Source organism: Taudactylus pleione, unplaced genomic scaffold (genome assembly GCF_031769625.1).
Source record: "Taudactylus pleione unplaced genomic scaffold, aTauple2 ptg000882l, whole genome shotgun sequence".
NCBI lineage: Eukaryota > Metazoa > Chordata > Amphibia > Anura > Myobatrachidae > Taudactylus > Taudactylus pleione.
The window spans coordinates 323,210-351,022 of record NW_028285283.1 but is presented as its reverse complement, the minus strand read 5'-3'; the positions used below and the strand labels follow the sequence as shown (position 1 = coordinate 351,022).

General features: G+C 44.7%; 1 protein-coding gene across 2 annotated transcripts in view; it reads right to left on the bottom strand.

The window, feature by feature from the left end:
- Positions 1–27,813, bottom strand: part of LOC148474195 (beta-1,4-galactosyltransferase 1-like) — a 267,470-nt gene that overhangs the window by 38,908 nt on the left and 200,749 nt on the right. For both annotated transcript variants that reach the window (XM_088458969.1, XM_088458968.1), the window contains exons 5-6: positions 21,425–21,547; positions 6,759–6,863 (exon numbers count right to left, since the gene is read on the bottom strand). In XM_088458969.1, the coding sequence (XP_088315095.1) occupies positions 6,759–6,863; positions 21,425–21,547 (228 nt within the window). The remainder of the gene's footprint in view (positions 1–6,758; positions 6,864–21,424; positions 21,548–27,813) is intronic.

The window sequence follows — 27,813 nt, the reverse complement described above, 5'->3', positions numbered from 1 at the left end:
TAATGGAGTTGGCTCCTCCCACATATCAGGATATCAATTGATAGGGGTATATAAGGAGGCTTGTAACAGTAGGACCCCCATTGCCTTGAGAAAGACCTCCGGAGAGGTAGAAACGCGTTGGCTGAGAATAGGGGGATTGCAGTTGGCATTCTATCCAGACCTGTGTGGAAGACGTCCCTGGAAGGTAGCTGAGGTGGATCCCGGGTTTTTTCCATCTATCCCTTAAGCTTACTACAGGCTCATTTTTTACCTGACTCTGGTATGAGGCCAACTTCATCAAAAGTTTCTGTATTTATGTTCTTTGTGATTTTAACCCCATAATTTATGTGTTGGGGCTGTGTATTATTTATATATATTACAATATTGTCCTAAAACTTGTTTTGATGGATTAGTACATCATATATACAACCATATTGGGAAAATATCTCATTACAAAAGGTTTTTCCCTTTAATGCCATTGTATTGTGGAAACTGTCTGCACTAGATTTTCTATTTTTTTCTTTTTTATGTGTATGAATCATTGGAAAAGACTTCAGAAGAATAGATATAATAACTGAAGATAAGTAATTTTCATATCTTTTTAATTGTGTTGGGGGCGCTCAGGTGTGATTATCCTTTTTCCTTGTTTTGTTTATATAACTGTCTAAAACCCACTGCATTAATGGCAGATATTGGACACACATCTAATAATAGCATAGATGTTATGGTGTCAGCAATCCGCTGTGCAACTGGGTGACTGCTGTCATACATGCTCCCCCTTGCAAAGGAGTGTTTATCAGTCAGTTATTTTTTAGAACTACTACTAGTAGTCTTCCTGGTCCCCTTCTGGGATGAAGATTCACTCACAGCAGCAGCAGGCATAGGGTTCAAGGATTCTTCTAAGGAATCCAGGATAGGGGAGGACTCAGTTAACCTGATCAAATAGGATTCTGGACTACTTTCGATCATGATTGAGGATATTGTTGATGAAGGTGTTGGTGGTGAAGATGCCAGGTGCTTAGATCTAGCAGAGTGAAGGGTACTAGCTGAAGATGGACTGCAAGTTGTTACTCTTTTAGCCAAAGTATATGAATTTTGAAAACACTTTTTATGGATGCACTGTAGATGAGATAACACAGAGGAGGTTCCTAGATGGTTAGGGTCCCTACCTCTCCTTACTGATGACAACAGGTACAGATGGTTTGACAATTGTTCAGATTTGGGTAGAAATTATTCCACACATAAGAAGTGGATTTTCTTGTTTTATGTCCAGGCATGACAATGGGCATTTCGTTATCATGAGCAACAACTGTTTCCACTGGGGCCTGATTTACACAAACAACATCCTTATCCACAACATCCTCATCATCAGCATCATCATCATCAACATCCTTATTAGAGACAGCTACACAAATGTCCTCCTCATCCTGGTGCACTTCCACAGAATCATCCTCAATTTCTATGTCAGCAAGTTGACTTGTGCTGCTCATCCCCACATTTGCAGAGAATGCACAAGTGCAGTATTGGGAAGGTCAGGCTCACAAAAAGGGCCCCCCGACACACTTAGTCTCTCCTCAGAGATTTGTGACATTTCTGAGTGAACAGTTGGTTCCTGTGCCTTAACGATTTTCATTTTATTGAAATGTCTAAAGGGAGAAGGACTTACATCATCATAAGAGGCAGAACCACTAGTTCTAAATAAAGGCCAAGGCCTTAGCCTTTCTTTGCCACTTTGTGTGGTGAAAGGCATATTGCCAATTTTATGTTTTTCTGCAGCTAACTTTCCCTTTGATGCTTTTTTCGTTACCACTGTAAGAGATTGGTTCTTTGATTTTAGATGCACTGACTTACAGTAAGCCCTGTATGCACTTGGGCCTAATTACATAATTTAGTAAATTATGTAGACGAACTAGTATCGTCATGACTGGTGGCACTGGCATCAGCTCCAGCACTAGTATGTGGTTCCTGCTATCCTCTCAACTGATCGCTCTCCATATAAAAAAAACATGATGCTCTCCACATAAAAAACACGAATGAAGTGGGGTATAGCACACATGTCAATTTATCCAAAATTTAAATATTACACTGCTGTATCAATGACTTACAGTGTCACAAAATTGTTTTATGAATAAGAAAAGAATAACACACTGAGCTACCACTTACAGTGTCACAAGATTTTTTCTGAATAAGAATAAGACACTGTGCTACAAATTACTGTGTCATAAGTTTTTTTATGAATAAGAAAAGAATAATACACTACACTACCACTTAGTGTCAAAATATTTTTTATGAATAAGACTCTGCGCTACCACATACAGTGTTGCAATATTTAGTATGAATAAGAAGAAAAGAATAACACACTTTGCTACCACTTATAGTGTCCCAATATTATTTATGAATAAGAATAGCACAGTGCACTATGATTTATAGGGATAAATTTACTAAGAATCGAGATAGGTCGAGATGACCATCTCGGGTAATTTATTCATTTTTTTCCTGCTTGCAAATTTACTAAAGGCAAAGTCGGGTTAGTTAGAGAGAGATTTCTCTCAATTCACTAGTAAAACTCAGGTGAGCTAGCAATCTCAAATAAAATCACCATCGGGCCAAAGTACTTTTCACATAAAACATACATCTCTCAAAGTTCCAAGAATCGGGATGACAAGCTCGGGAGAGATAGGAGCAAACACTCAAAATCACTTTTCAAACTCTCAACCCCCTGAGCTGTGTATGTTTCTTTGTGTAAATGGTTAAAATAGTGTTCATTTTAAAAAAATAAAAACATGAAGTCCCCCCCCAAAACACTAACCAGCCTTGGGCTTGCCAGCCTGTCCTGGTTCTTAATTTACAGGGTAAAAAATGTGTAGGGCTCCACTGTAAATTACAAACCAGCACTAGGCAGCAGGGTCAGAGCTGGTTTAAAATATACATAGAAAAAAAATGACGTGAGGTTCCACGTATATTTAAAACCAACCCTGGACCCTTTCTAGCGGGGGCCTGATGCTATAGCCAGGGGTGCCCTTTCACCGGGCCCCCCAGCTGCAGCATCATTCCTAATAGCTAGTCAGCCAAGGCCAGGGATCCCTGGGGAGTTGAGTACCCCTCCAATAAAGGGGTACCCCTCTCCAGGGCACCACTGGCCCAGGCTGACAGCCCAGGGCTATCCCTGCCACCCCTGGGCAGTTGGTGGTGGGTTGATTGTGTTAGTGTAGTGTATAAATAAGAATAATTCACATTGTCTTTACAGTAGAACTGCAGGTCCCAGCAAGCCTCCCCCGCATGCTTGTACTTGGAGAACCACAAGTACCAGCATGCGGGCATTAAGGGCCCACTGGGACCTGTAGTTCACCTGTAAAGAAATGTGTAAAAAAACACAATACACACCATGAGAATAAACTTTTATTACATACATACATTACATACACACACATACTTACCTGCTGCCAGATGTTCAGGTCCCCTTTTCAACGTAAAGTATTTGAAATATCTGAAAAAAAAGCCAATACTCACCCTTTTGTCCCTCGATGTACTCCGCAGTAATCCAGAGGGGCCCAGCTACTCTGCATCAACACGCATCAGAATGTTGACACAGCAACAATAATGAGAACTCAGGGTTTGAGCTCTCATTATTGCTGGGACGTCAGCCAATCAGCGGCGGTTTACGTTAGTGGCCGTTCATTGGCTGGGACCCACGTGGAGGAGCCACTCATTGGCTAAGTCCACATGGGTCCCAGCCAATGAGTGGCAGCTAATATAAGCCGCCACTGATTGGCTCTTGTCCCGGCAATAATTAATAATAATAAATAATAAATTTCAACTTTTATTTTTTTACACTGGGGAAGAGCACCCCTGGATTGGCAGAGCACCCCTGGACAACACAGCACCCCTTTATAAACTGCAGCCCTAGCACCTTGATTAACAGGACAACAGTGACAGAGCAGCACCCCCCACTTTATGTACTGTAGCCCCATCCCGACAACACTGCACCCTTTAACAATAGAGAAGAACGGAACACGTCTGTTCTGTACACCTTCCACAGATGGAGTTAAAATGGCGCTGATCACCGGGATTTTTATAGAATCCAAAAACCACAAGAATCCAACAGCGGGATGATGACGTTTTGCCTCGTTTTGGATTCTGAGTTAGGCGGGTGAACCAGAGCTGAACTCGGATCCTACTCAGATACCCTATGTTTGGCTGGGTCTGGTTCTCAGAGAACAGGACCCGCTCATCTCTTTCATATAGGTGCTCACGTCTCAACAAAGTGATCGTCTATATGCCTTTTTATAGATGATTCCTTTGGTATATTCCTCAAGGACGTTCAATAAATACCACCCAGCCACAAGTCACTCCTGTTTGTCTATACAATTATCTGTCTCGACAACACCTCCAATATTACATCCCATCATGCAACAAAAAGAAAGGGAATAGAATATTGTAAAATCATTTTATTTAGACAAAAAACAAGGGATAGCTGACTAAAGTGCATATATAATGCATATAGAGTGCATGTAAAGTTGGACTCCTACCAGATCGATTTGAGACAAAATGCCTCAAAACAGCCGTGATTTAAAGGTGGTTGTGCATGGGCATTCCCTGTCTATGGTCTCTGCCTTGGTAGGTTAACATTATGATTACTCTGCCTTTACTGAGAACACTACAGAATTGGGCATCTTTCCAGGGCATAAAAATTGTCCATCAACAAATCAAATTATCAACATTCAATGATGATATCTTTATTTATATAGCCAATCCTGAAGTTTCTTTCCATAATACTTGATAGGATTTCCCTATTTGGCTCTATCTCTGGCCTCCATATAAATATGGAAAACTCCACAACAATATTACTCTATGACAGGGACACCTGTCCTCAGTGGGCAGCTTGGCTCCTTTTAGAATGGGTTAAAATGGTTTAAGCATACTTAAGGATAGCTTTGCCCCTCCATCCACACTGCATGGGTTTAATGTAGGATGAACTCTTTCTAATGATAAAAAGTGATGGGAACACTTTCCGTTATCTTTTCTAGGATGAGCTAACTTGCTTAATGTTATCACAGTTCCCTGTCTGCTATATCCAATAGAGTCTCTCCTGGTGATTCTGACTACAGCAGACCTGCATCAAATTAATGCCCTATTTTGAAGATTTTTTTTGTAAGGGGGGTATAGCGCTGCGGAAACTTTACCAACCCAAGTCAAATGGCAGCATAAATGTTCCAGATGTTGTGACCTACAACCTTGCAGCCCTTTTAAGACACTTATGTGACTGGCTCTATAGTGACTCCACATATATGAATACCTCTCTGGAATAGGGCTTTTTGGGCAAAATGGACTTGCTGTGCTTCCTCCATCAGCATGACCAGAAGATACCAGATCTTATGAAAACAAATCCACTTCTTTGGATGACCAGGAAAATGTTGCATATTCTCTGCCATAAATCTAGCCTGAATGCATACCATTCCTTACACCTACAGTATATTGGTGCATCTGGCTGGGTGTATGGGTGTATGGGTGACATGGCAACGTACACTTGCGCTGACATTGGCATCTCAACTGGGCACAATTTATGATGGCCCATACATATTTGTTCCTATGATGCAATAAGTAATACTCACATATATTCCAATTATTCCAGCTCTCACAGTATTATATATGTAAGATCTCACGATGCTCGGGATAGTGGTTCCCTGTAATGAGTCAGGGGTTGAGAGTGGAGATGCAGGATGTTGGAATTGAGGGGGCCGGATATAGGTTCCTCTCATAGGTGCTCTTCAGTAGGCTTTCAGTGTAGAGCAGCGCAGGGACTACAGAGTAGACTGAGCAAGAAACTTTGGAGGTGCTGGGAAAAGGCCCAACAAGATCAGTCCGGATAGTTCTGAAAATAATGGTCAGACAGACTAAGGAGTGCCGAAAACTGGTTATTTCTAGTGCTGGGTGCCGAGAAGAACTCGGTGATGACTGGGTCAGCTGGCACCGGTGTTAGTTGCCGAGATGGACTCGGTGACGACTGGACTGGGTGGTACCAGTGTAAGTTGTCGAGATGGACTCGGTGATGACTGGACCAGCTGGTGCCGGTTTTAGTTGCCGAGAGGGACTCAGTGATGTCCGTACCATCTGAATCCAGTGTTCGTTACCGAGATGGACTCGGTGTCGACAGGAAGAAGCAGCTAATGTTCTGAAGAATAATGCAGACGTGAGTGCTGGAGCCTAGACACGTAACTAGGAGCGACGTTGCAATGTTCTTTAGCCCAAAAATCCTTTATATACCCATTGCTAAAAGGGAATAGGCTGGAATGTCTCAGCTGACTCATTGTGAGTCAGCTATTGGCTGATGCCATATCATGTGATCATAGGAACTTGGCAGCACCCATGGTCTGGATAGAGCAGCGTGGATCCTGGAGAGAGCAGCCGCTGGTGAAGACTGTGGACAGGAAGGAAATGGCCGTGGCTGGAGGAAATGTGGAGTAGCAGATGCTGACAGCTGCTGAATACCGTGAATTGCGGCGGCTGACATCCGCTGCTGGAAACCTGAGAAGTGCAGCTGCATGAGACCATGGCCAGGAGCAGGGAGTTGTAGCTTCAGGTGGCCACGACCTGACATAAGGCTTTTGCCTTAGAAATATACATGCACACACCACGGTTAAGTTTAAGGTCCTTACTTTTATAAATTTGAGAATTGTGATATACAGTATCTATGTTAACAGGCAAATAAAACCAACAACACACAAACACTATATTTGTGTTTTGTGCTTTATTATCCATTTGCACTCCTTCACACTTACCTCTCTTTGTTTCGTTCATTACCATTATCTCTACTGTGAATAAATGCTTTTGCCTTAGAAATATTTTGATCAAGACGTTCAATTTGCATCCCTGCTTTTTTCACCCTAGAGGAAAAGATGAACAGAATAGTCAGATGTTTTCAAAGTAACATTTTTGAAATGGTGTCTCATTAAATTATGTGACAATCTTTCAAACATGAACTGCAGTCATACAGAAAGATTATCTAATGCAAAATATTAAAAAGATTCTGAAAAAATATAAAATATTATTTAATGTAAAATATACATACTTATACATGTGTCTTAGTAGTCACAGAACCGCCTAGCAAATATTGAACGCAAAGCTGATGTTTGCAGATCTGAGTGTTTTTTATATACTGCACATGCATATAAGTAGCACTGCAAGTTAGATTACTGACGGTGGTCACAGAAAAGGACTTGGATGCAGTGTGATTGGCAGTCAGGGAGTGTTTTTGGAAGGTTATTGGTGGGTGGCGAGGCAACAGCAGGTGCCTCAAGACTGTTTGGAAGCATGTCTCAGTCTGCAAATGCAAATTCATATGCAGTGGTAAAGGCTTATTTACAACTGACATCCTAAGTGACCATAGGGTTGTTTAGAAGATCAATTGGGCCTCGGATGTGTGACCGGTGGGCGATGCATCTATGTACACAAGCGGCAGATTTGAGACGACAATAGAGGGCATCTTAATACAAATTCTTGTGATGGGATTTGCATGCACCTCTAAATCAGGCCCAATGACACTAGATCTTCTTAACTCAATAGATTCTTAACTCATTTATGAGCTATGAGGGCAAAAATCTATAATAAATAGTTAATGGTTATAAGACAAATATGTAATACTCCCATATTGGTGTAGGAAATGTATATATGGGGTTACTACACCTGTTCTTTACTCCATCTCTCCCCTCCACATCCACAATAGTGTTCTTGGGGTACCATATGGTGCTAGGGCTCCATTGTAAATCCTTCCCTTACAACAGTACAGTTTTTTTTTTTTTTCATGTAGCCCTTGTGATATATTGGGGGTAATTAGCTCGGCAGAGGGTAGATTGGTGCAGTGTTTAGGTGCTTAATGAGGGTCCACACACAGCTTTCAAGTAAAACAAATGAGATGGTGCTTTACTTCCAGCAGGGAAAACAGGTACAACACAAAGGAGCAGAAAACAAGAAACAACCTAGCCCCTGTTTAGGGCGTCTAAATCACTTCTTGAGCCCACTCTAATGTGGTGCAGCTAGTCTGCCAACAAAATCTCTGCCTGCTTCTTGCAGGTCTATCACCAGCTCCAGCCTGGCTTGGCTTGGCTGCCACAGCTACACAAATACAGTCAGTCCTGGTGGCCTTCCCTGTATCATACAGATATAGGCCCTGGCTTCCTCAGCCTGCAACTTTACTGCTTTAATGTCACACAGTCTGAGAGTTTGTGGTCCCCCCTTGCCTCCTGCAAGGTCCAGACACAGGCCTCCTGACCCCCAATGGCTCGCTCAGCTTCACTAGGCTCTCTGGCTGCCACAATCCCACATAGACTGTCTCCCACGGTAGCCTGACTGGTCTGCCTTCACATCAGCCCACACCTGAGCTCTATCCACAAGGCAGCAATTAGGCATCTTTCCATAATGCTTTTCTAGTCTGCGTGGATGGATCCCTCCTTGCCCCACACAGAATCTGCTGCTCACCGGTGCCACCTCTGGTGATACTGCCACAAGCCATAGTCTCTATTGCTGGTACAGGTTGAACTCTAGCTGACCCCCACACCTGAGCTGCACTGACCCTGCACAGCCAGAAAGAAGAATTGCCAGCCAGTCAGCAACACAGGGGACCTGGGAAAAAAACCTCTTAGATAATTGATCAAATTGGTTTTAGGGTAGAGGGCTTTGTGGGAGGTCTGTCGTTAGGAGCCACTGATCAGTGACAGACATAGACCAAGAAGAAGACGGAGATAGCTGAGTACAGAGCTCTCAATATAAGCTGGTGCCTGGAGGAGCAAAGGGCTTCTGCTACTCAATGAGGGGCCTGCCACTTTAAATAAGGGTGCTGTGATGGTCCCTGAGTGCCCTTACCTGCATCCTGATAGATGGAGAGTCAGGTTAGGACCCCTGCTGCTGAGGAGAAGAGGCTGCAGTAATTCTGCCCGTTACCAGACCCCGCCAAGGAGTACTGCTGCAAGAGACTAGCTAAACTGCCAGACACCACACTCCTGCACCTTAAGCTGCTGCCTGTGGGACACACTCTACCGGCCACTGGACTGGACTCTACACATGCCGCTGCCAATCACCTGCTAACACGCGGTCTAGAGGACCAAAGGATAGGAATAGCCATCGACCATCGATGATTCAAAATCATTGATGGTTTATGGCCAATGTCAAATAGTTTTAACATTGATGTCAGAGAGCCAATGGTTCTTTGCCATCGATGTATGAGTAGCAGCCAATACTTTTTTTTCCTTCTGGTTGAGACAGAGCTTAGCCTTGCCCCCTCTTTTATTGGCTTGCAGGCCCCGTTCTTAATAGCACCGGTGGCCATCGAGGGGTGCAAACCATCGATGGTTCACCATATATGGTTTTTGTACCATCGATGGTAACCACCGATGGACCCATTGATGGCAATCATCGATGGCCACCCCTCCGATGGCCATCCAGGATCCCACTTAGGAGTCTGCTACCAGAGCCAACAGGAGCAGCCACTACTGCTGTGCTGTTGGGATTGGCTGCAATTGCGAGAGCCTAATGAAAGAATGACTGCCATTGGGAGGAAGACCCCAGTCGCTGCCTGTAGGAGTACCAGTTATATGGAATACTAATGAAGGAGAAGAGAACCCTGGGTGAAAACAGTAGGATGATCCACAGCCACTGATGAGGAGTCCCTGGATAAGTAAGGGGACGTCGACATCAAAGGTTTCCACCCAGACTGAGGACCCCGCATGGGTATTAGTGTGCTTTCTGGAGTGCGCTGGAGGAGGCCTAGGTCCTGGAGTGTGCCGGAGGAAGAGAAGAGGAACATACAAGTACCGGGGTCCCTGCTGAATTGCACAGACTCCCTAACAGGACCTTACTCACGCTGAATCCAGCCCGGTGCTGTGCTTAGCATCCCAGGCAGTGTTGGATATCCAAGGAGGCAGCTTGGGATGAGACATCTGCTGATGTCCCTGTAGCCTGCTTTAGAGGGAATTAATATGTAATTCCAGTGGTCGGGATGCCTCCTGTCAAAATACCAACAGGTTAGTATAATTACCTTGCCCCTTTCTCCCCCTAACCTTCCCTTTTTGTAGCCTAACCCTTCCCACCTCACACTCTAACCCTCCCTCCTCGTTAGTGCCCAAACCTAAGTTTCCCCCCTTCATGCCTAAACCTAACCCCCCCAGTGGTTTCTAGCCCCCTACGGGTGCCTCACTCTAACCCCCCCCCAAAAAAACTGAACACTAACCCCGCTATAGTTCCAAACCTAACCCCCCCGTGAATAACATCTAAGGGTGCCCCAAACTTACCTCGATCGGTCTGGCATCTTTCTGGATTCCGGCATTGGGATTAAGATAGGCATCAGTATTTTGACACCTATCTTAAGTCCAATGTCGGGCTTCCCCCATCGGAATTTAGACCAGCGGCATTGCGGCTGCCAGTCTCATAACTACATCCCACTGTAGAGTCCTTCCCATATCCCCTGCCCATTCCCTTCTTCACCCTGTTGTGGGAGTTCTCTTGTCTATTAACTGTCATAATTTGCCTTTCAGGGTCTGGTTACCTAGGGGTGGTATAGGGACACTCATTTGTCTCAATCCTTGGGTGTCTCCTCTGGGCCATTGCAGGTTGTAAGTTGTTCTCTGGGCAACCAATATATTAGGAGGTGGGTCCATTTTAGGTTAGCTTTCCCAAGAATGTGGTATAGGGAAAGTTGTACCTTCCAATATAATATTCAGAGCTTACTAGTTAGTTATAATAGCTCAACTGTGGTTCTTAACACAGCCTGTGTTGCCTGCTGCACTACTCACTACGATAGTGATTGCCCTCTTAGGTTAAATATGTTCACCAGTTTTGTGCAAGTTTATGCCATGTTTTACTAATAGTGGGCCTGATTCAGAGCCGCTCGTAAGCGGCCGCTCGTTTGCTCCGAGCGATGTTCGCACATCTGCCCATGCGTATGGGTTGTAATGCGCATGCGCCATCCAGTCAGTGCGGATGGAAATCGTGTGTTCGCAAAATAGCGAGTGCCTGCTAATTTGAGTGACAGGATGTGGCGTTTGTGGGTGGTAACAGGGGAAGGTGCTTGAAAACGGGGAGTGGAGATCCAAACTCAGGCATGCCAAACGGTCAAAACGGGCGTTTTAAGGGTGTGGATAATTAACAATGCAGCGTCATCGGCCACGTCACTTGGTTGTCTCTTAGCCTGAACTGTTCGCATGATTGCGGTAGGAAAATCCAACCACAAGCACTGCGAGTAGTTCAGACGCCTTTCGATGTGCTCGATTAATCTAATAAATAGCGGAGATGACGTATGATGCGAACGGCCAGGGGGTGTGTTTACAAAATAGGGAGCGCATATTTCGTTCGCTCGCTCAGACATAGAGGCATCAACAGACCGCAAAGAGCGAGCGCTCAATTTAGATAGCCAGCCCCTTTTCTGAACGAGCGAGCGCAAATAGCGTCTGGCTCTGAATCAGGCCCAGTGTTCATTATTGTACCCCCTTACAGGGGCTAAAGTGTATCTGTGCCCGTCTTGGCTGTCATTGTTGATAATGCTCTGAAATGTTGTGAATTTCATTTATCCTAATGTCAGTCTAATTCTATAGTTGCTGTTTTTCCAACTGTTTATGACTGGTTTTCAAATTGCAATAGTGTACAACTGCTCCCTATTCATAATTGCTTTCTGCCAGGGACTTACAGTGCTAAACTGTGATCATTCAAGTTCCCTGCAGATGCTCCGATAAAGTTGTCTGCTGTGTACTCAAAATTTAATTTCTGCAAAAGTATAAACCTGCACCTCTGTTATAATGGGATCCGGTCAAAATCGACCGTTTGGGATGGCGGTGCTTAGAATGTCGGCGCCGGTATCCAGACACCTGTCAGAATCCCGACACTGGCATCCCTACTGCCAGCATCCCGATGGTAAGTACTGTGGTTAATGGGAGGGTTAGGGGTTAAGGTTTGGCACTAGAGGGAGGGTTAGGTTTAGGGTGCAGGGAGGGTAAGGTTAGGTTTAGGCATCAGAAAGGGAGAGTTAGGGTAGGGAGAGGGGGAGGTTTAGGATACTGACCGACAAGTGTCGGTATCCTAACTCTGTCGGGATGAGGCTTAGCAAATACTGTGGTAATTATAGTTGCCTGCAGGTTCTACGTTAAAGTTGTCTGCTGTGTGCTGAAACAGTCATTTTCTGCAAAAGTACAAATCTGCACCTCTGTTCTGTGTTTCAGCTTGGCAAAATCTCTTATAGTCCAAGTTGTCTACAGGTGCTACACAAAAGTAATCTGCCGTGTATTCAACTGTCATATCTGCACAAGTATACATAGTTGAGTGGTGCCTGGTATCACTTGTTAATGACAATCATTACTTGGTTACAGTTTTTCAGTTATTATTGTACCAACTGTCCATCTCCTTTTCAGCTGGCTGTGTGTGAACCTTGTCAAATTTCAATAGTTTTTTTATTCACTGCTCTTTACTTTTGCTGTAAATTCTACGGAATCAGTATGTAGTGCTGGTGGCTGATTAGCTGCCGGATGAAACACCGATGCCAGAAGACCGAAGGTTCTACATCCCGACTGGGGCTGGTAAATACTCTAACCCTCCCCTGTCCCCCCCTAACCCTCCCTTAGTGGTGCCTAACCCTTACCTCCCCCCGGTGGTGCCTAACCCTAACCCCCCTTTCTGCACCCTAAACCTAACCCTCCCAGAGGGGTGCCTAGCCCTAACCTCCCTATCTGTGGTGCCTAACCCTCCCCATGTTGCCTAACCCTATTCTCCCCTGGGGGTCCCTAAATCTAACCCCGCCGCAGCGGCTAACACTAACCTCTCCCCGCTTACCTTCAATCGGGATGCCAGCCGTCAGGATCTCGGGGCCGGGATAAAGATAGGCGTTGGTATTTTCGACACCTATCTTTAATCTCAAGTCGGACTTTCTGCATCGGGAATCTGGCGTCCCATTTTCCGGACACCGGTAACTTAACTACATCCCAAATCTACATAGCTAAATAAATAGCTTTGTTTTTGAATAATTTCATCTGTCTGGTTTCTACAACAAGGGCATTATACATCAGTTTGCCTATCTGCTAAGGTGTGGTGGAATGTCCTATGGCCACAAAATACAACAAACCAGGGGAACCTATCCTGTAACATTCTCACCTTAATGAAAAGTACAGGGGATTACAAATATATGATAATTGCACAAGAATATCCTATCACCAATCACTGAAATATCCCTCTTTAATGTAAAGAAAAAATAATGACTAGCTTACTACAAATATGCTTACACTTGAATTTATATTGTATATCTTGAATTGTTTAGGAGAGACTTTTACTTTTTTCAACATAAATTCTGCTATCAATACTTCCCTTAACACTGCCATTACTAAATAGATTGTTTACGGTGTTTGGCCTCAAAATAATCATTGCTAACTACAGTATGTGTTATAGTGATTACAGTGGTGGCATCAAGTAGCCTGGTGGGGGTCTTCACAATAATAAAATGTTTTAAGTTCTGACCTTATAATGATTTAAACTTGGGGCACTCTCCCTGGCTCCAATACGGCGCATCCCCATACAACCTACTGCCTAGCACTCACTCCCCAATGCACCACATCCCGTTGTCCAGAACCTTCACTAACGAGTCCTTATAGCCGGAGGACACCGATGCCAGACACACTAAGAGCCTGGGGTGTATCTAAGGGTCTGAGCCCCCCTGGCAAAGTAAGGGACTAGAGCCCCCTCCCCCCCCATATTTTAGGAAAAACTAAAAAATTAGACAATTGGTCCCTTTCCCAAAACATATAAAATTCATGACAGATAGAGAATAAAAAGAGGCTGGTAGAGTACTTGCTCCCTAGTTGAATAAAAGCATGACCGGGTGCCTTCTGTGGGAGACAATGTATGTAGCAGACATAGAGCAGCAGCACTCACAGAACTTCCAACACAGAAAGGTTATATACACATAAAGCTATATCAACTTTTCAGTTTAATACCAGTCTGCCAATTATTTAGCTCTGTGGCCGCACTAATGACCCAGGGTCCCTCTCCCTTCAACAGTAGCACACCACTTCGGATCACTTCAGTAAAGAAGATCCAGACTCAGACACACTGTTGGTCAAGGTGTACTCACCCCTTCTCCTAAATCCAGCTCTACCTGCCCTCCTTTATTATGAGACACTGCTGCGGCCATCCAGACTCCAGAGCTCTGTGCGGCTGTCCTGAATGACTGCAGAGACTCTGCTTAGATAGGCTGCAAAGACTCTATCCCATGAAGGGGTGGTCCCCCTGGTGATAACTGGCTGGCTGGCAGCTCAGCATCACAACCGGCATCTGTGTCCATGTCAACAAAGACACATTGAGGGTGACTGGTCAACAGGGGACACGGCACATTGGGGATGGAGGGAGTGCCGGGCAGTGGGCCAGTTCTGTTGGGTGATGCGCCCTAACAAAACAGCCTTGGGAGAACACTGAAAAGTAAACTAACATATCATTGTTGTTTCCTGGATCTTGGCCTTTGCTATGCTTCATGACTTTGTTTGATGCCCATCTGACCTCAGCCAATTCTAAGCACTTTACTTATGCATGAACTTTGGCTTGATCTGTTCTTCTGGCTTATGATTTAATTTGGTATTTTGTGTGTTTGTTTGTTATCAGCATCCTGATAATACTCCTTATTGGGTTTGTGACTCAAATTCTATTTCAAAGATCTCTTTTAAAAACTAGAGATGAGAGCAAACTTAGAGCATACGAGTCAGATCCGAGTTGGCTCGGGTTTTCCCGCCTGACTCAGATCTCAAAATGAGGCAAAACATCATCATCCCGCTGTCAGATTCTCACAGGTTTTGTATTGTATAATAGGGCCTGCGATTGCTGCCATGAAGAGGGAGGGAGCTGGGAGCTGTGCTGTGCTGCTGTGCATAGGGGCTGGCTACATTTTTGTTGAACTTGTCATTGTCAGCCACCCAGTTCTTTATATCTGTTATTTGCCTGTTTAATTGAGCTACTGACAATAATTGGGAATGTATGTCCTTTTGGAATTATCTTTATAGATATTGTTATATATATTATCAATTTCCATGTATATGTGAGTTCTACAGATTGATTATACTAGCAATTCGACCAATATCTATTTTTTATTTTTATGTAATTTAATTTATATTGTTATATGCCTTTAGGTATATTTGTTAAGTATATATATATATATATATATATATATATAAGGCTGCCACGGGCTTGGCACTCTTCCTCCAGGAAGTATAGGGTGGGTGCCCCCCGCAAAATGGGGAAATAGCAAACAAACAACGGTGGCACTCCAGATAAGGTACTATTAAAGCCGGGTCAATAGACCACCGGCATGTTTATTGAACAATCAACGTTTCGGTGCTGTCGGACCTTCGTCAGGAATAAAATACAAATACAAAAAGTGCTTACCTAAATACACAAGAAGACTCCACCACGAGTGTGCACCCCCGCCAACCTCCCGGAGCTGAGCCATGACGTCATCAGCGCGCACTAAGCAGCACGCGATGCATATGGCAAACAGCTCTCCATGGCAACGCTGTAAACAAAACAGTGAAGCCAGGAATAATAAGAAGTGTAGACAAAGAAAACAGGAAAACATGGTACAACACTGGTAGCATAATCAGCGGGTCATAGAACCCAGCACAAAGTACATGAACAAATAAACATCTAAAGAAAGCCAAAATACAGTTATAACAAATATGAGAAGCGTCAGTATACTAAGCAAAGTCAAAAGAAGTCATACAAAACATGTGAGTGAAAGTGTTTCATTCAGCCCATTAGGCTGCACAGTATTCAGACGGAAAATCCAGCGGGCTTCTAACTGTAATAGCATAGTAGACCTATCTCCCCCCCCGTTTGTTATCGGGGATGTGATCAATCATTTTATAACGCAGGGTGGATAAGTTATGCCTATGTTCCTTAAAGTGTCAAGCCACCGGCTGATCATAATCCTTCCCTGCTAAGGCCATGCGTATAGCCGATCTATGCAGAGCCATCCGCTCTCTGAACTGCCTGGTGGTTTTACCTACATATAGATAACCACAAGGACATCTAATGTAGTACACCACAAATTGGCTAGTACACGTAGTACCTTATCTGGAGTGCCACCGTTGTTTGTTTGCTATATATATATATATATATATATATACATATATTATTAAATATTTGGGAGGAGGTTTGTTTATTAATAGTTTAATTTATAATGTGTTTATTACATATATATGTGTTTTATCAATTATGCACTGTGTATAAATATCTATATGTAATATTTATTTAGTGTGTGGGTCCCAGGTGCTCTATTTTCTGAAACACACTGGATATGAGACCAGAGCTAATTAAAGGCTAAGATTGATAATAATGGATATCAGCAGAGATTTTACCTGCATATATTTTACTAATGACTGAAGGTATATCTTAAGTTCCATGTGAAATAAGGATCATTGGCCCTCATTCAGAGCCGGACGCTCTGAGCAGAGCGCTCGCTCTGAATGAGGGCCGTCCTCCATAAAAATGGAGCGTCCACCTAGACGCTCGTATAGCTGTGGGTCACCACCCACAGCACATACGAGCGTGCAGGATGATGGTCGCGATGGTCTTGACCATCGCGACCATCGTCAGTGCGACCAGAAGCCTGTGGTCGGGGTTTTCGACCACAAGCCCTGGAGTGATTTTGGCTCTATCAGAGCCAAAATCACTCCCACTGAAATCACTAGTGATGTCAGTGGGGCCGGCTTCTGACGGTAGACATTCCCTTGGGAACGCCTCCGTCTGGCAGGCACGCCCACCAAGGGGGGCGTGCTGTCAATCAACATCGACAGCACGCCCCCTTTGATCAGACACAACGAGCAAAGGAAAGTCCTTCGCTCGTCGCGTCTGGCGCATGCGCACGACGGATCGCCCTCCATCATGCGCATGCGCAGTGCACACCATCGATCAACTTGCGAGCGGACAGCCGCTTGCGAGTGGGTCTGAATGAGGCCCATTGTCTCTGAGTAAACGGCCAGACACAAGAGGGCTGAGAAACGCATTAGTCCACCGGGGTCGGTGCTGTCGAAACTGGATTATTGGCTGAGACAAGATCAGTTTAAAATTGAATTGCAGCGACACCATCTTGCGACTGGCCGCAAGACGCCATTTTGCGAAATGACCGCCTAAGCGCCATTTTAGATAAACTCACACTTTAGTACATGTGGCGATAATACTATTAGCATCATGCGAATGCATCTGTGACCATCGCCATAAGTTACGGCGATTCACCAAAAGCCCATTTCATGACTTTACGTATTATAAAGGATATATTTCAGAAATGGCTTTACAGTATGTCAAAATTGGATTGCATGAACAGAGCAAATGGCCACGTGATAACTAGCTTGTGTAGATAAGCTTCCTGGATAACGTCTGCTCTCACTCCAGGTGGCCTGGCTAGAATACATACCTTACCTTAGCAGGCTTCCTGCAATGAAATAACTTCAAAGCCAAGAGTGTTATCTAAGGTCTGGGTCTTGTAGCTGGGCTAATTTGCATTCACACAAGAGTCTGGGAGAATAAAGGGCCCTTTCTTTTGAGCCTGGGAAAGGTGGGGGCTGCTGAGAGAAGGGGTATGTGGAACTGTAAGGCTCAGCATTCAACACTGCTAGGTGTTCACTTAGTAAGTGAGATTTAAGTGCACCATTCCTCATACACACATTAATACACACAATTGTGCTGTTAACTAGTCGCATATTAGTGAATGTATAAGACCTTGTGTGAAAACACTGTTTTATTAGCTTCATGGACATGCATCTGCCCCAAGTTAACTAGCGTCTTTATATCAAACCCTGCATACTCACACATTACATATCCACATAAAATGTTTAATAAGCTTTAAGGTATAAGATTTAAGTTTGTTCAGTTAGTATAAATGCTGTGAAATAAAGATATTTGATAACTAGCATTTCATACATGCTAAGAAAGCCGTGTTTGGTTTCATATTGATGCGTACTCTTTCAACAGAATTCTGGTATTATCGGTGTGGAGATCGCATCATGCATTCTCAACTTATGGACCACAGAGACTTAAAGCAACAAAATATATATTATATGAACAACTGTTAGGATGATTGCATGGGGTGGGAGGGCAGAGACCCCCAGTTGTTGGAGGCTGGGTTGAGTCTATTTGAACCAGCCTGTTAAATGCTCTGTAACAGATGCTTCCCCCATGGGAACCAATGGCATAAGCAACAAACTTCTCTATTGTCCTGTCTATTCTGGGGGGGTATAAATGTATGCTCCAACACTGGGTTCTTAGTCTTCTTGCTGAATGCTGACTGAGGGGTTTCTTGCTGATGCCTGACATCTGGACCAGAATGCGCTGCGTATGTATACTGTACTTGGGTCTGTATAATTCCTTTGCGCCAAATTGTGTCTGGATCAATAGCGTGTAACTGACTGTACTTTTACCTGAATAATACTTGTGCTTTGGAACCACAGATTCCAGGTCTTAAGTCTTTATTTACTGTATGACTGCGTACGAAAATTAGCGTCATCCTTAGAGGTTTATAGGTAGGATATTAGAAGGTATAGGCAGGGGTATATAGAGGTTCTGATCCAGTATCATCAGCGCACATCTCTATTAATAACCAGGAGACTTTTAACCTATGTGCATGTCAATTACAAGAGGAATTATTTCCTTACAGGTTTACAATGAATATCTGAAATGTTATGAGTGCCTACAGTGATCCTGAACTTGCAGATCCAACTTTTAGAGTACTTTACCTATAACAACACCTTTCCCAAAACTACTATCATTCACTGGTACTTGGCTGCTACCAGGACTTAAACTCTAAGTAGTGTTGGCCCCAAGATCACAGACTTATATTCAGATGGATATTTCAAAATGACTAAATGGCATAAGAAACTAAAAATACTAGCTAAATGTACCATTTAACCAGATTGCACCAGGAACAAAATGCAATAGCTTAATATGCCAACTAAATAGAATTAACTAGACAACTAAAACTATATATATATAAAACAGCTAGAAGTGTGAAGAATATGCTAACAGGTTTTCTGAATAACAATGATAATTACACTGCAGAAGAATGCTGGGCAGATCTTCCAAATAGCACAGGTAATTTGCACAGAGTAGAAATGCAAACAGATTTTCGGCATAGAGCAGATAATTTGCACAGTAGAGAAATGCTGGAGAGATCCTCAAAGTAGCACAGGTTATTCACACAGTAGAGAAATGCTAGCAGATAGCAAGTTTCTGCATAGCACAGATAATTGCAGTGAAGTGAAATGCTTCCAAACAGAATAGATGATTATCATAGAAAGAGATTCTGGGCAGATCTTCTGAATAACCCATATTAGTTGCACTGTACAAATATGCTGACAGTGCTCTGTTCTCCATAATAGCACAGATTATTAAAATGTAGAGAGACCCTGGGAAGACATTCTGAATAACCCAGATTGAGTGCACTATTGAGAAATGCTGATAGATCTTCCAAATAAAACAAATCAATGAACACCCCTAAGCAGCACAGGGCAGGTATCCAAGCAAACACCAGGACTGACAGGATCAGACTGATTACAATCCACATAGGAGTGTCAGGGGGAAATACCTAAGAAGGTTGAACACCAATCATCACAAGTCTAGAACCCAAGCAAGGCTTTGAACTCAGCTGCAGCAATCAAGGGTCAGAATGGCATGATGACTCCTGGTCTGCACACCTGACTGGTTGTCAGGAGAACTGTGCTTCTAAATTCTTACAGTTATACTCCTTTCAGAACAAAATTGTGGGTCTGAACCTGATCTATGTACAAGGTTTGAAGCAGTGTCACAGCACCTCAGACACCTTTCTGACTGCATGTTGGACCCGGGTTATTCCCAGGTCATCCACTTTAGGCTGCATCCATGTCTGCCCTTGTGGTGGGCCTCAGCACCCACAGCCATTCAGCAGCTTTTAAAGCTTTACGCGGGTTGAATAAACCGGATCTCCCTTTCAGACAAAAGCTTATATAGGTCAGCCCCAGGAATAACCCTAGTCAAGACCAGGGTCGAGATCTTGGGACACACAGCCGGGTTTACCCAGCTTACACAGGATTTAGGACAACTACAGTAAAATATACCACTCAGCAGGGTACACACACACTGACTAACACAGACACACTCAGACAGACACACACACATCTATCACTTGGAAACATGAATGCAGCAGGCAAATAAACACAGCCAGCATGATTGATTAAAGACCCCCTCCCACCAATAGTGGTCCCCCCTTTGCAGTGCACCCAGTAGTAGTCCCCCTTATGCAGTGGCCCCAATAGAACCCCTTAAATAGTGCCCCCAGTAGTAGTCCCCCTATGAAGTACCCACAGTAGTGCCCCTTATATAGTGCCGCCAGTAGTTGGCCCCCCCTTTGCAGTGCCCCCAGTAGTAGTCCCCCTTATGCAGTGGCCCCAGTAGTACCCCTTATATAGAGCCTGCAGTAGTAGTTTCCACTTTGCAGTGCCCCCAGTAGTGCCCCTTATATAGTACCCCCAGTAGTAGTCCCCCCTATGCAGTACCCCAGTAGTGCCCCTTATATAGGGCCCCTAGCAGTAGTCCCCCCTTTGCAGTGCTCCTTATATAGTGCCCCCAGTAGTAGTCCCACCTTTGCAATGCCCCCAGTAGTGCCCCTTATATAGAGCCCCCAGTAGTCCCCCTTTGTAGTGCCCCCAGTAGTAGTCCCCCTTATGCAGTGCCCCCAGTAGTAGTCACCCATATGCACTGCCGCCAGTAGTGCCCCTTATATAGAGCCCCCAGTAGTAGTCTCCTAAGTAGTGCCCCTTATGTAGTGCCCTCAGCAGTACTCCCCCCAGTAGTGCCCCTTATGTAGTGTCCCGAGTAGTAGTCTCCTATTCAGTGCAGACACAACTCCCAGTAGTGGCCCCCCTATACAATGCCCTCAGTAGTGGCTACCCCCTATACAGTGCCCCTAGTAGCAGCCACCCCCTATACAGTGCCCTCAGTAGTGGCCCCCTCTATGCAGTGCCACTGTCAGTGCCCCTTACATATACACACATACAAAAAAAAAAACTTACCTGAATCCCCGCTCCTGCTATGACCGCCGCTGTCCGCTCCTCCTGGCCCACTCTGCACTATGGGAGAGATGTTGTGACGTCTCTCCTATCACCCGCAGCGGGGGGGGACGGAAAGCAGAGCTCATGAGTGAGCTACAGCCGGCTCCCTCTGTGGGTGCAGCAGCTAATGAGAGTCTGTCTGACTCTCATTTGCTGCTAAAATACAGTAAACACACCGCCGCTGGGTAGTATGCGTGAACTACACGGTGCCAGTGGTGGTGTGTTTGTTAGTGTGTATTGCAGACCACTATGCTTAGGGAGGGGTTTCCATGCGTGCCTGCTTTCACACCAAGAAATGGGTATTACTTAGTAGTTACAATAATATTATTATTTGACTTAATACCACAAACCTTTGATACAGTTCATCGTCTTCTCCTCCCCAGCCCCAGAACACATTGGAAAAACCATTTACTTTCAAGAACTGTTCTTTTGTAAATGCCACCACTCCTCCAAAAACTGTCTGGTATGTTAACCTGAAAGTAGATAACAATATTCACAACTTAACTCAACATGCAATAAAAATTTGGCTGGATATAACCTCCATTATACTAAATGACAAATTTTATTATAGTTTATAAGGCACGACAAAACTCTGCGGTACTGATAACATATATCCTGTGAGTTGTGGCAAGTGCAAAGATTTTGACAAGTAACTAGCATTGAAATTTGAAGCAACATTTTTTAAAAGTCAAAACCAGCCATATCTATCACTCTGCTTTCGGGTTCTGTTCTGGCACATGTAGTGCTAAAATTGCTCATTGGAGAGTGCTTTCTTCTAGTGACATCAGGGCCTGATTCAGAGCCGCTCGCTCTGACAGAGCGCTCACTCTGAATCAGGGCCGGGCTTTTCTTTTTTGGATTGGCCTCTTGGCCGCTCGGATAGCTGTGGGTGATCACCCACAGCTATTGCGAGCGGCCATGATGATGGTCGCGATGGTCAAGACCATAGCGACCATCTGGCTTACAACGAGACCCTTGTGGTAGGGTCTCGTGGCCGCAAGCCCCAGAGAGATTTCGGCTCTAACAGAGCCAATCTCTCCACTGACATCACTCGTGATGTCAGTGGAGCCACCCCCAAAAGGCAGGCGTTCTCATGGGAACGCCTCCATTTGGGCAGCCATCTCCCTGGCCTGCCCACCAAAGGGGGCGAGCTGTCACTCAACATCGACAGCTCGCCCCCTTTGGTGCGAGACCTGGAGCGACGGATTGCCCATCGCTAGCCGAGTCTCGCGCATGCGCATAACGGAGCCGGCTCCGTCATGCGCATGCGCTGTGGGCCATCATCGACCCGGTTACAAGTGCTCAGCGCTTGCGACCGGGTCTGAATCAGGCCCTCAGTGCGTAAATAATACAGTCTTTCAATGGTATACAGGACATTAATAAGACAAATGTCTTTTACTAATAAAGTGTTCCATAAGTTATTAATGCACAACACCACTATTTGAAGCAATTGGACTGTTTAATTAAGCACTTTACAAATTGCAACTCAAGAGATTGTTTGTTAAGATTCTGCCTTGTTGCCAGTGTCAGGCATTGACTTTCCATGTGTGTGCTCCCAATCACTCTGAGGACCTGATTCAGACAGCAAAAAGGCTGTCAAAAAGGGGCCAGATATTTAAATGAAGCGCTCACACTGCGTCGATCATGTTTCTTCTCACTGATCGCCGGGATGGGCAATGATATTGATATATGATATTTTGAGTATTGCCAAATAAGAAATGTGTATATAAATAAATTTTTGTTTGTACTGTAAATACTATATAAAAAGTCATTAAGGACAGGAGGTGAATTTATTACTGTATTACAGTATCTGTCCTTTGATCAGGAGAACCTTTTGTAATGGAACCCTAGGGCAAGAAAGGTGTGCCTGTTTGTACTGTAACATTTGCTCAGCTTCAAAAGTTATTGAATGTATATCAGCTGGTTATCTGCGTCATGTACTGTAGCTATAATGCATTTAAAAGTCAATATACTGTATTTCTAATGTCACAGGGACAGCGATATTATTCTTCCATTAATCTGCAACAAAACCACTTGTAATATGGATTGAAATGTGTAACAGTAGTTCCAGATTTCTCTTTAAAGGAGAAAAACAAAAACACAAATCAAACATTAGCTTTGTTATCTTCTAATATTTTATGCTGTGTTATTCCCAGCTAAAATAAGGGTTGTGGCAGACGGAAAAAACACATCAACATTTCTCAGGAAGAAGCCATGGATTGGCTGTATAGTACTTCAGTGAGATAGTCACTAAAGGGTTTTAATTTACAGTTTCAATTAGGGGTGTGCACTGGCCACTTTTCGAGTTTAGTATTTTGGTTTTGGATCAGGATCTTTCTTCATGTTTGGATCCGAATTGGTTTTGCCAAACCACCCTTCCATGTTTTGGGTTCTGGGTTTTGTGTTTTGGATCTGTATTTTTTTGGAAAACAGCATAAAAACAGCAAAAATCACAGAATATGTGGGTTTTTCTGTTCCTATGCTATTATTAACCTCAATAACATTTCCACTCATTTCCAGTCTATTCTGAACACCTCACAATATTGTTTTTAGTCCAAAAGGTTGCACCGAGGTAGCTAGATGACTATGTTAAGCGACACAAGAGGGCAGCACAAACACGTGGTCCATCTAGTAGTGACACTGCAGTGGCAGACAGGATGGCAGTTTGAAAAATTAGGCACCAAACAATACATAATGCAAAGAAAAAAAAGAGGTGCAAGATGGAATTGTCCTTGGGAACTCCCACACACCCTTATGTTGTATAAACAGGACATGTACACTTTAACAAACCAATAATTTCAGCACCAGGGTCTGCCACACGACTGTGGTTGAAATGATTGGTTAGTTTGGGTCCCCACAAAACAAGCTGGCAATTAATCTGTCCCTGCACAAACTGGCTCTACGGAGGCAAGATGTCCTCATCCACCGTTTCCTCACCCTCTACAGTGTTGAGTACATCCTCATCTTCACAGAGTATTAATTCATCCCCACTGGAATCCACCACCACAGGTCCCTCTGTACGTTCTGGAGGCTGGTCTCCCTGGAAGAATTGATAATTCATTTTGATGAACATCACCTCTCCACATTTTGTGGAAGCAACCTCCTACGCCTTTCACTGACAAGGTTCCCGGCTGCATTAAAAACTCTTTCGGAGTACACACTGGAGGTACTTAGGTAAAATAGGTAAACTTAGGTAAAATAGAGCCAGTTTGTACATGGGCCTCCAAATTGCCTCTTTTTCCAGCCAGTACAGGTACGGACTGTCTGACATGCCTACTTGGATGCTGTCACCAATGTAATCCTCCACCATTCTGTCAAAGGTGGCAGTATCATATGCAGTGACAGTAGACATGTCAGAAATTGTTGGCAGGTCCTTCAGTCCGGACCAGATGTCCAAACTTGGTCCTGCCTGCCCTGCATTACTGCCAGCGGGTTGTTTCCTGGCAGCCCCAGTTGCGGGAGAAAATGTAGAAGGAGCTGTTGACGTGTCACGTTCCGCTTCAGCTGACAGTGTTTTCACCAGCAGGTCTTTGCACCTCTGCAGGCTTGTGTCAGAGGGAAAGAGAGACACCACAGATGATTTAAACCTAGGATCGAGCATGGTGGCCAAAATGTAGTGTTCTGATTTCAACAGATTGACCACTTTTGAATCCTGGCAAAGCGAATGAAGGGCTTCATCCACAAGTCCCACATGCTGAGCAGAATCGCTCCATCTTAGCACCTCCTTAACTTTCTCCAGCTGCTTCTGCAAAAGCCTGAAGAGTGAATGACCTGACTCAAGCTGGCAGTGTCTGAACTGACTTCACGTGTGGCAGGTTCAAAGGGCTGGAGAACCTTGCACAACACGGAAATCATTCTCCACTGTGCTTGAGTCAGATGCATACCCCCTCCTTTGCCTATGTCATAGGTGGATGTATAGGCTTGAATGGCCTTTTGCTGCTCCTCCATCCTCTCAAGCATATAGAGGGATGAGTTCCATGGCGTCACAACCTCTTGCTTCAGGTGTTGACAGGGCAGGTTCAAGACTGTCTGCTCATGCTCCAGTCTTCGGCACGCAATCGTTGAATGGCGAAAGTGGGCAGAAATTTTTCAGGCCACCCAAATCGTCTCCTGCACGTCCTTGTTGTGTTTCAGAAAATTCTGCACCACCAAATTTATTGAGTGAGCTAAACATGGGACGTGATGGAATTTGCCCAGATGTAATGCCCGCACAATATTGGTGGCATTGTCAGATATCACAAATCCCCAGGAGAGTCTAAGTGGGGTAAGCCATTGGGCAATGATTTCCCTCAGTTTCTCTAAGAGGTTGTCGGCGGTGTGCCTTTGACTGAAACCGGTGATACACAGCATAGCCTGCCTTGGAACGAGCTGGTGTTTCTGAGCTGCTGCTACTGGTGACGCTGCTGCTGTTGCTGCGTAAGGCTATACATCTACCCAGTGTGCTGTCACAGTCTTCTAGTCCTTAGTCTGCCCTGTTCCACTTGTCCACATGTCTGTGGTTAAGTGGACATTGGGTACAACTGCATTTTTTAGGAAACTGAGGACACTTTTTCTGATGTCTCTGTACATTCTCGGTATCGCCTGCCTAGTGAAGTGGAACCTAGATGGGATTTGGTACCGGTTACACACTACCTCCATCAATTGTCTAAATCCCACTGCACTAATGGCGGATACCGGAGGCACGCCTAACACCAACATAGCAGTCAAGGCCTCAGTTATCCGCTTTGCTTCAAGATGACTGCTGTCGGACTTCATCCTCCTTGCTAAGGACTGTTGGAGGGTCAATTGCTTAGTAAAAGAAGTAGTGGTGTTCCTACTTCCTTTCTGGGTTGATGAACGACTCCCAGCAGCAACAGCAGCAGCGGCAGCAGTAGGCGTAGCAATGCATTATCCTCCCGAGGAATCCCGGATAAGAGAGTCAGTCATGCTAGTGACATGGCCTGCAGGACTACTTCTGATCCTGACTGAGGAAGAAATTGACAAGGAGGGAGTTGACGGTGTGGTTTGCAGGCACTTGGATACAACAGGAAAAAGGGATTTAGGTGTCCCTGGACTGCTTACGATCTTAGTCACAGTTTCTGAACTTGACAGTAACTTTTTATGAACTCGCTGCAGGTGAGGTATAAGGGAGGATGTTCCTAGGTGGTTAAAGTCCCTACCCCTACTTATTTCACCTTTACATATGGTACATCTGGCAAGACAGTTGTTGTCCGGATTTGGATAGAAATATTTCCAGACCAAAGAGGTGGAATGTTTGGTCTTCTGCCCAGGCATGACCGTGATGGGCTTTTTCATCCCACAGACAACAACTGTCTCCCCCAGTGCCTGATTTAAACAAACCACATCACCATCAGAATCCTCCTCGTCAACTTAGTCCTCAGCACCAGCTACACCAATATCCTCATCCTGTTTTACTTCAACAGTGACATCTTTAATTTGAATATCAGCAAGTGGACTGTGGGTGCTCCTTCCAGCACTTGCAGAGGGTGAGCAAATGGTGGAAAGAGCCACCTCTTCCCGTCCAGTGTTGTGAAGGTCAGGCATCGCAACCGCCATCACACTTGGACTCTCCTTGGGGATTTGTGATATCTTCTTAGAATGCACAGTTCTTTGCTGTGCTTTTGCCAGCTTAACTGGTTTTGATTTTTGTAGCCGGAGGAGGGCTTCCATCATCATGTGAAGCTGAACCACTAGTCATGAACATAGGGAAAGACCTTAGGCGTTCCTTGCCACTCCGTGTCATAAATGGTATATTGGCAAGTTTACGTTTCTCCTCAGATGATTTAAACTGATTTTTTTAATGTAATTTTTCTGAAGTTTGGAATTTGGGATTTTATATGTCCTCTACTATGACATTAGGCATCGGCCTTGGCAGACGATGTTGATGGCATTTTATCGTCTATGTCATGACTAGTGGCAGCAGCTTCAGCACTAGGAGAAAGTGGTTCTTGATCTTTCCCTATTTTATTTTTATTGGATAAATTGTTGTCCTCCATTTATGTGATATATATATATACGTGCGGCTAATGTGCACACAAACACAGAAAAATATTTTTTTATTTTTTGGGTGATGGAGTGCACTTTGGAGGTTACACCACCCTTTAACAGACGAGCATGCCGGCCCTTGATTTATGACACAGACACACGCTTGGTGCTGCTACTTTGTTGAGGCACGTGCGACAATTGCGCCCACATATTTTTTTATTTTTTTGGAGTGCACTTTGGGGGTAACACCACCCTTTGAAGGAACGAGCCAGCCGGCCCTTGATTTATGACACAGGTGCACGCTTGGAGCTGCTACTTTGTTGATGCACGTGAAGCAACTGCGCACACAGGACCTGATTCAGAGCCAGAGGCTCTGACGGAGCACTCGCTCTGAATCAGGGCCGGCCTTCTGTTTTTTTAGAGCGGCCTCCCGGCCGCTCGCAGAGCTGTGGGTTCCCACCCACAGCTATAGCGAGCGGCCAGGAAGATGATCGCAATGGTCAAGACCATCGTGAACATCGGGATTGCGACGAGACCCTTGTGGTAGGGTCTTGTTGCCGCAAGCCCCAGGGTGCTTTCGGCTCAAACAGAGCCGAAAGCACTCACACTGGCATCACTTTTGATGTCAGTGGGGCCGGCCCCAGATGGTAGGTGTTCCCATGGGAATGCCTCCGTCTGGGCAGCCATGCCCCCGTCCCACCCACAAAAGGGGGCGTGCTGTCACTAAACATCGACAGCACGCCCCCTTTGGTAT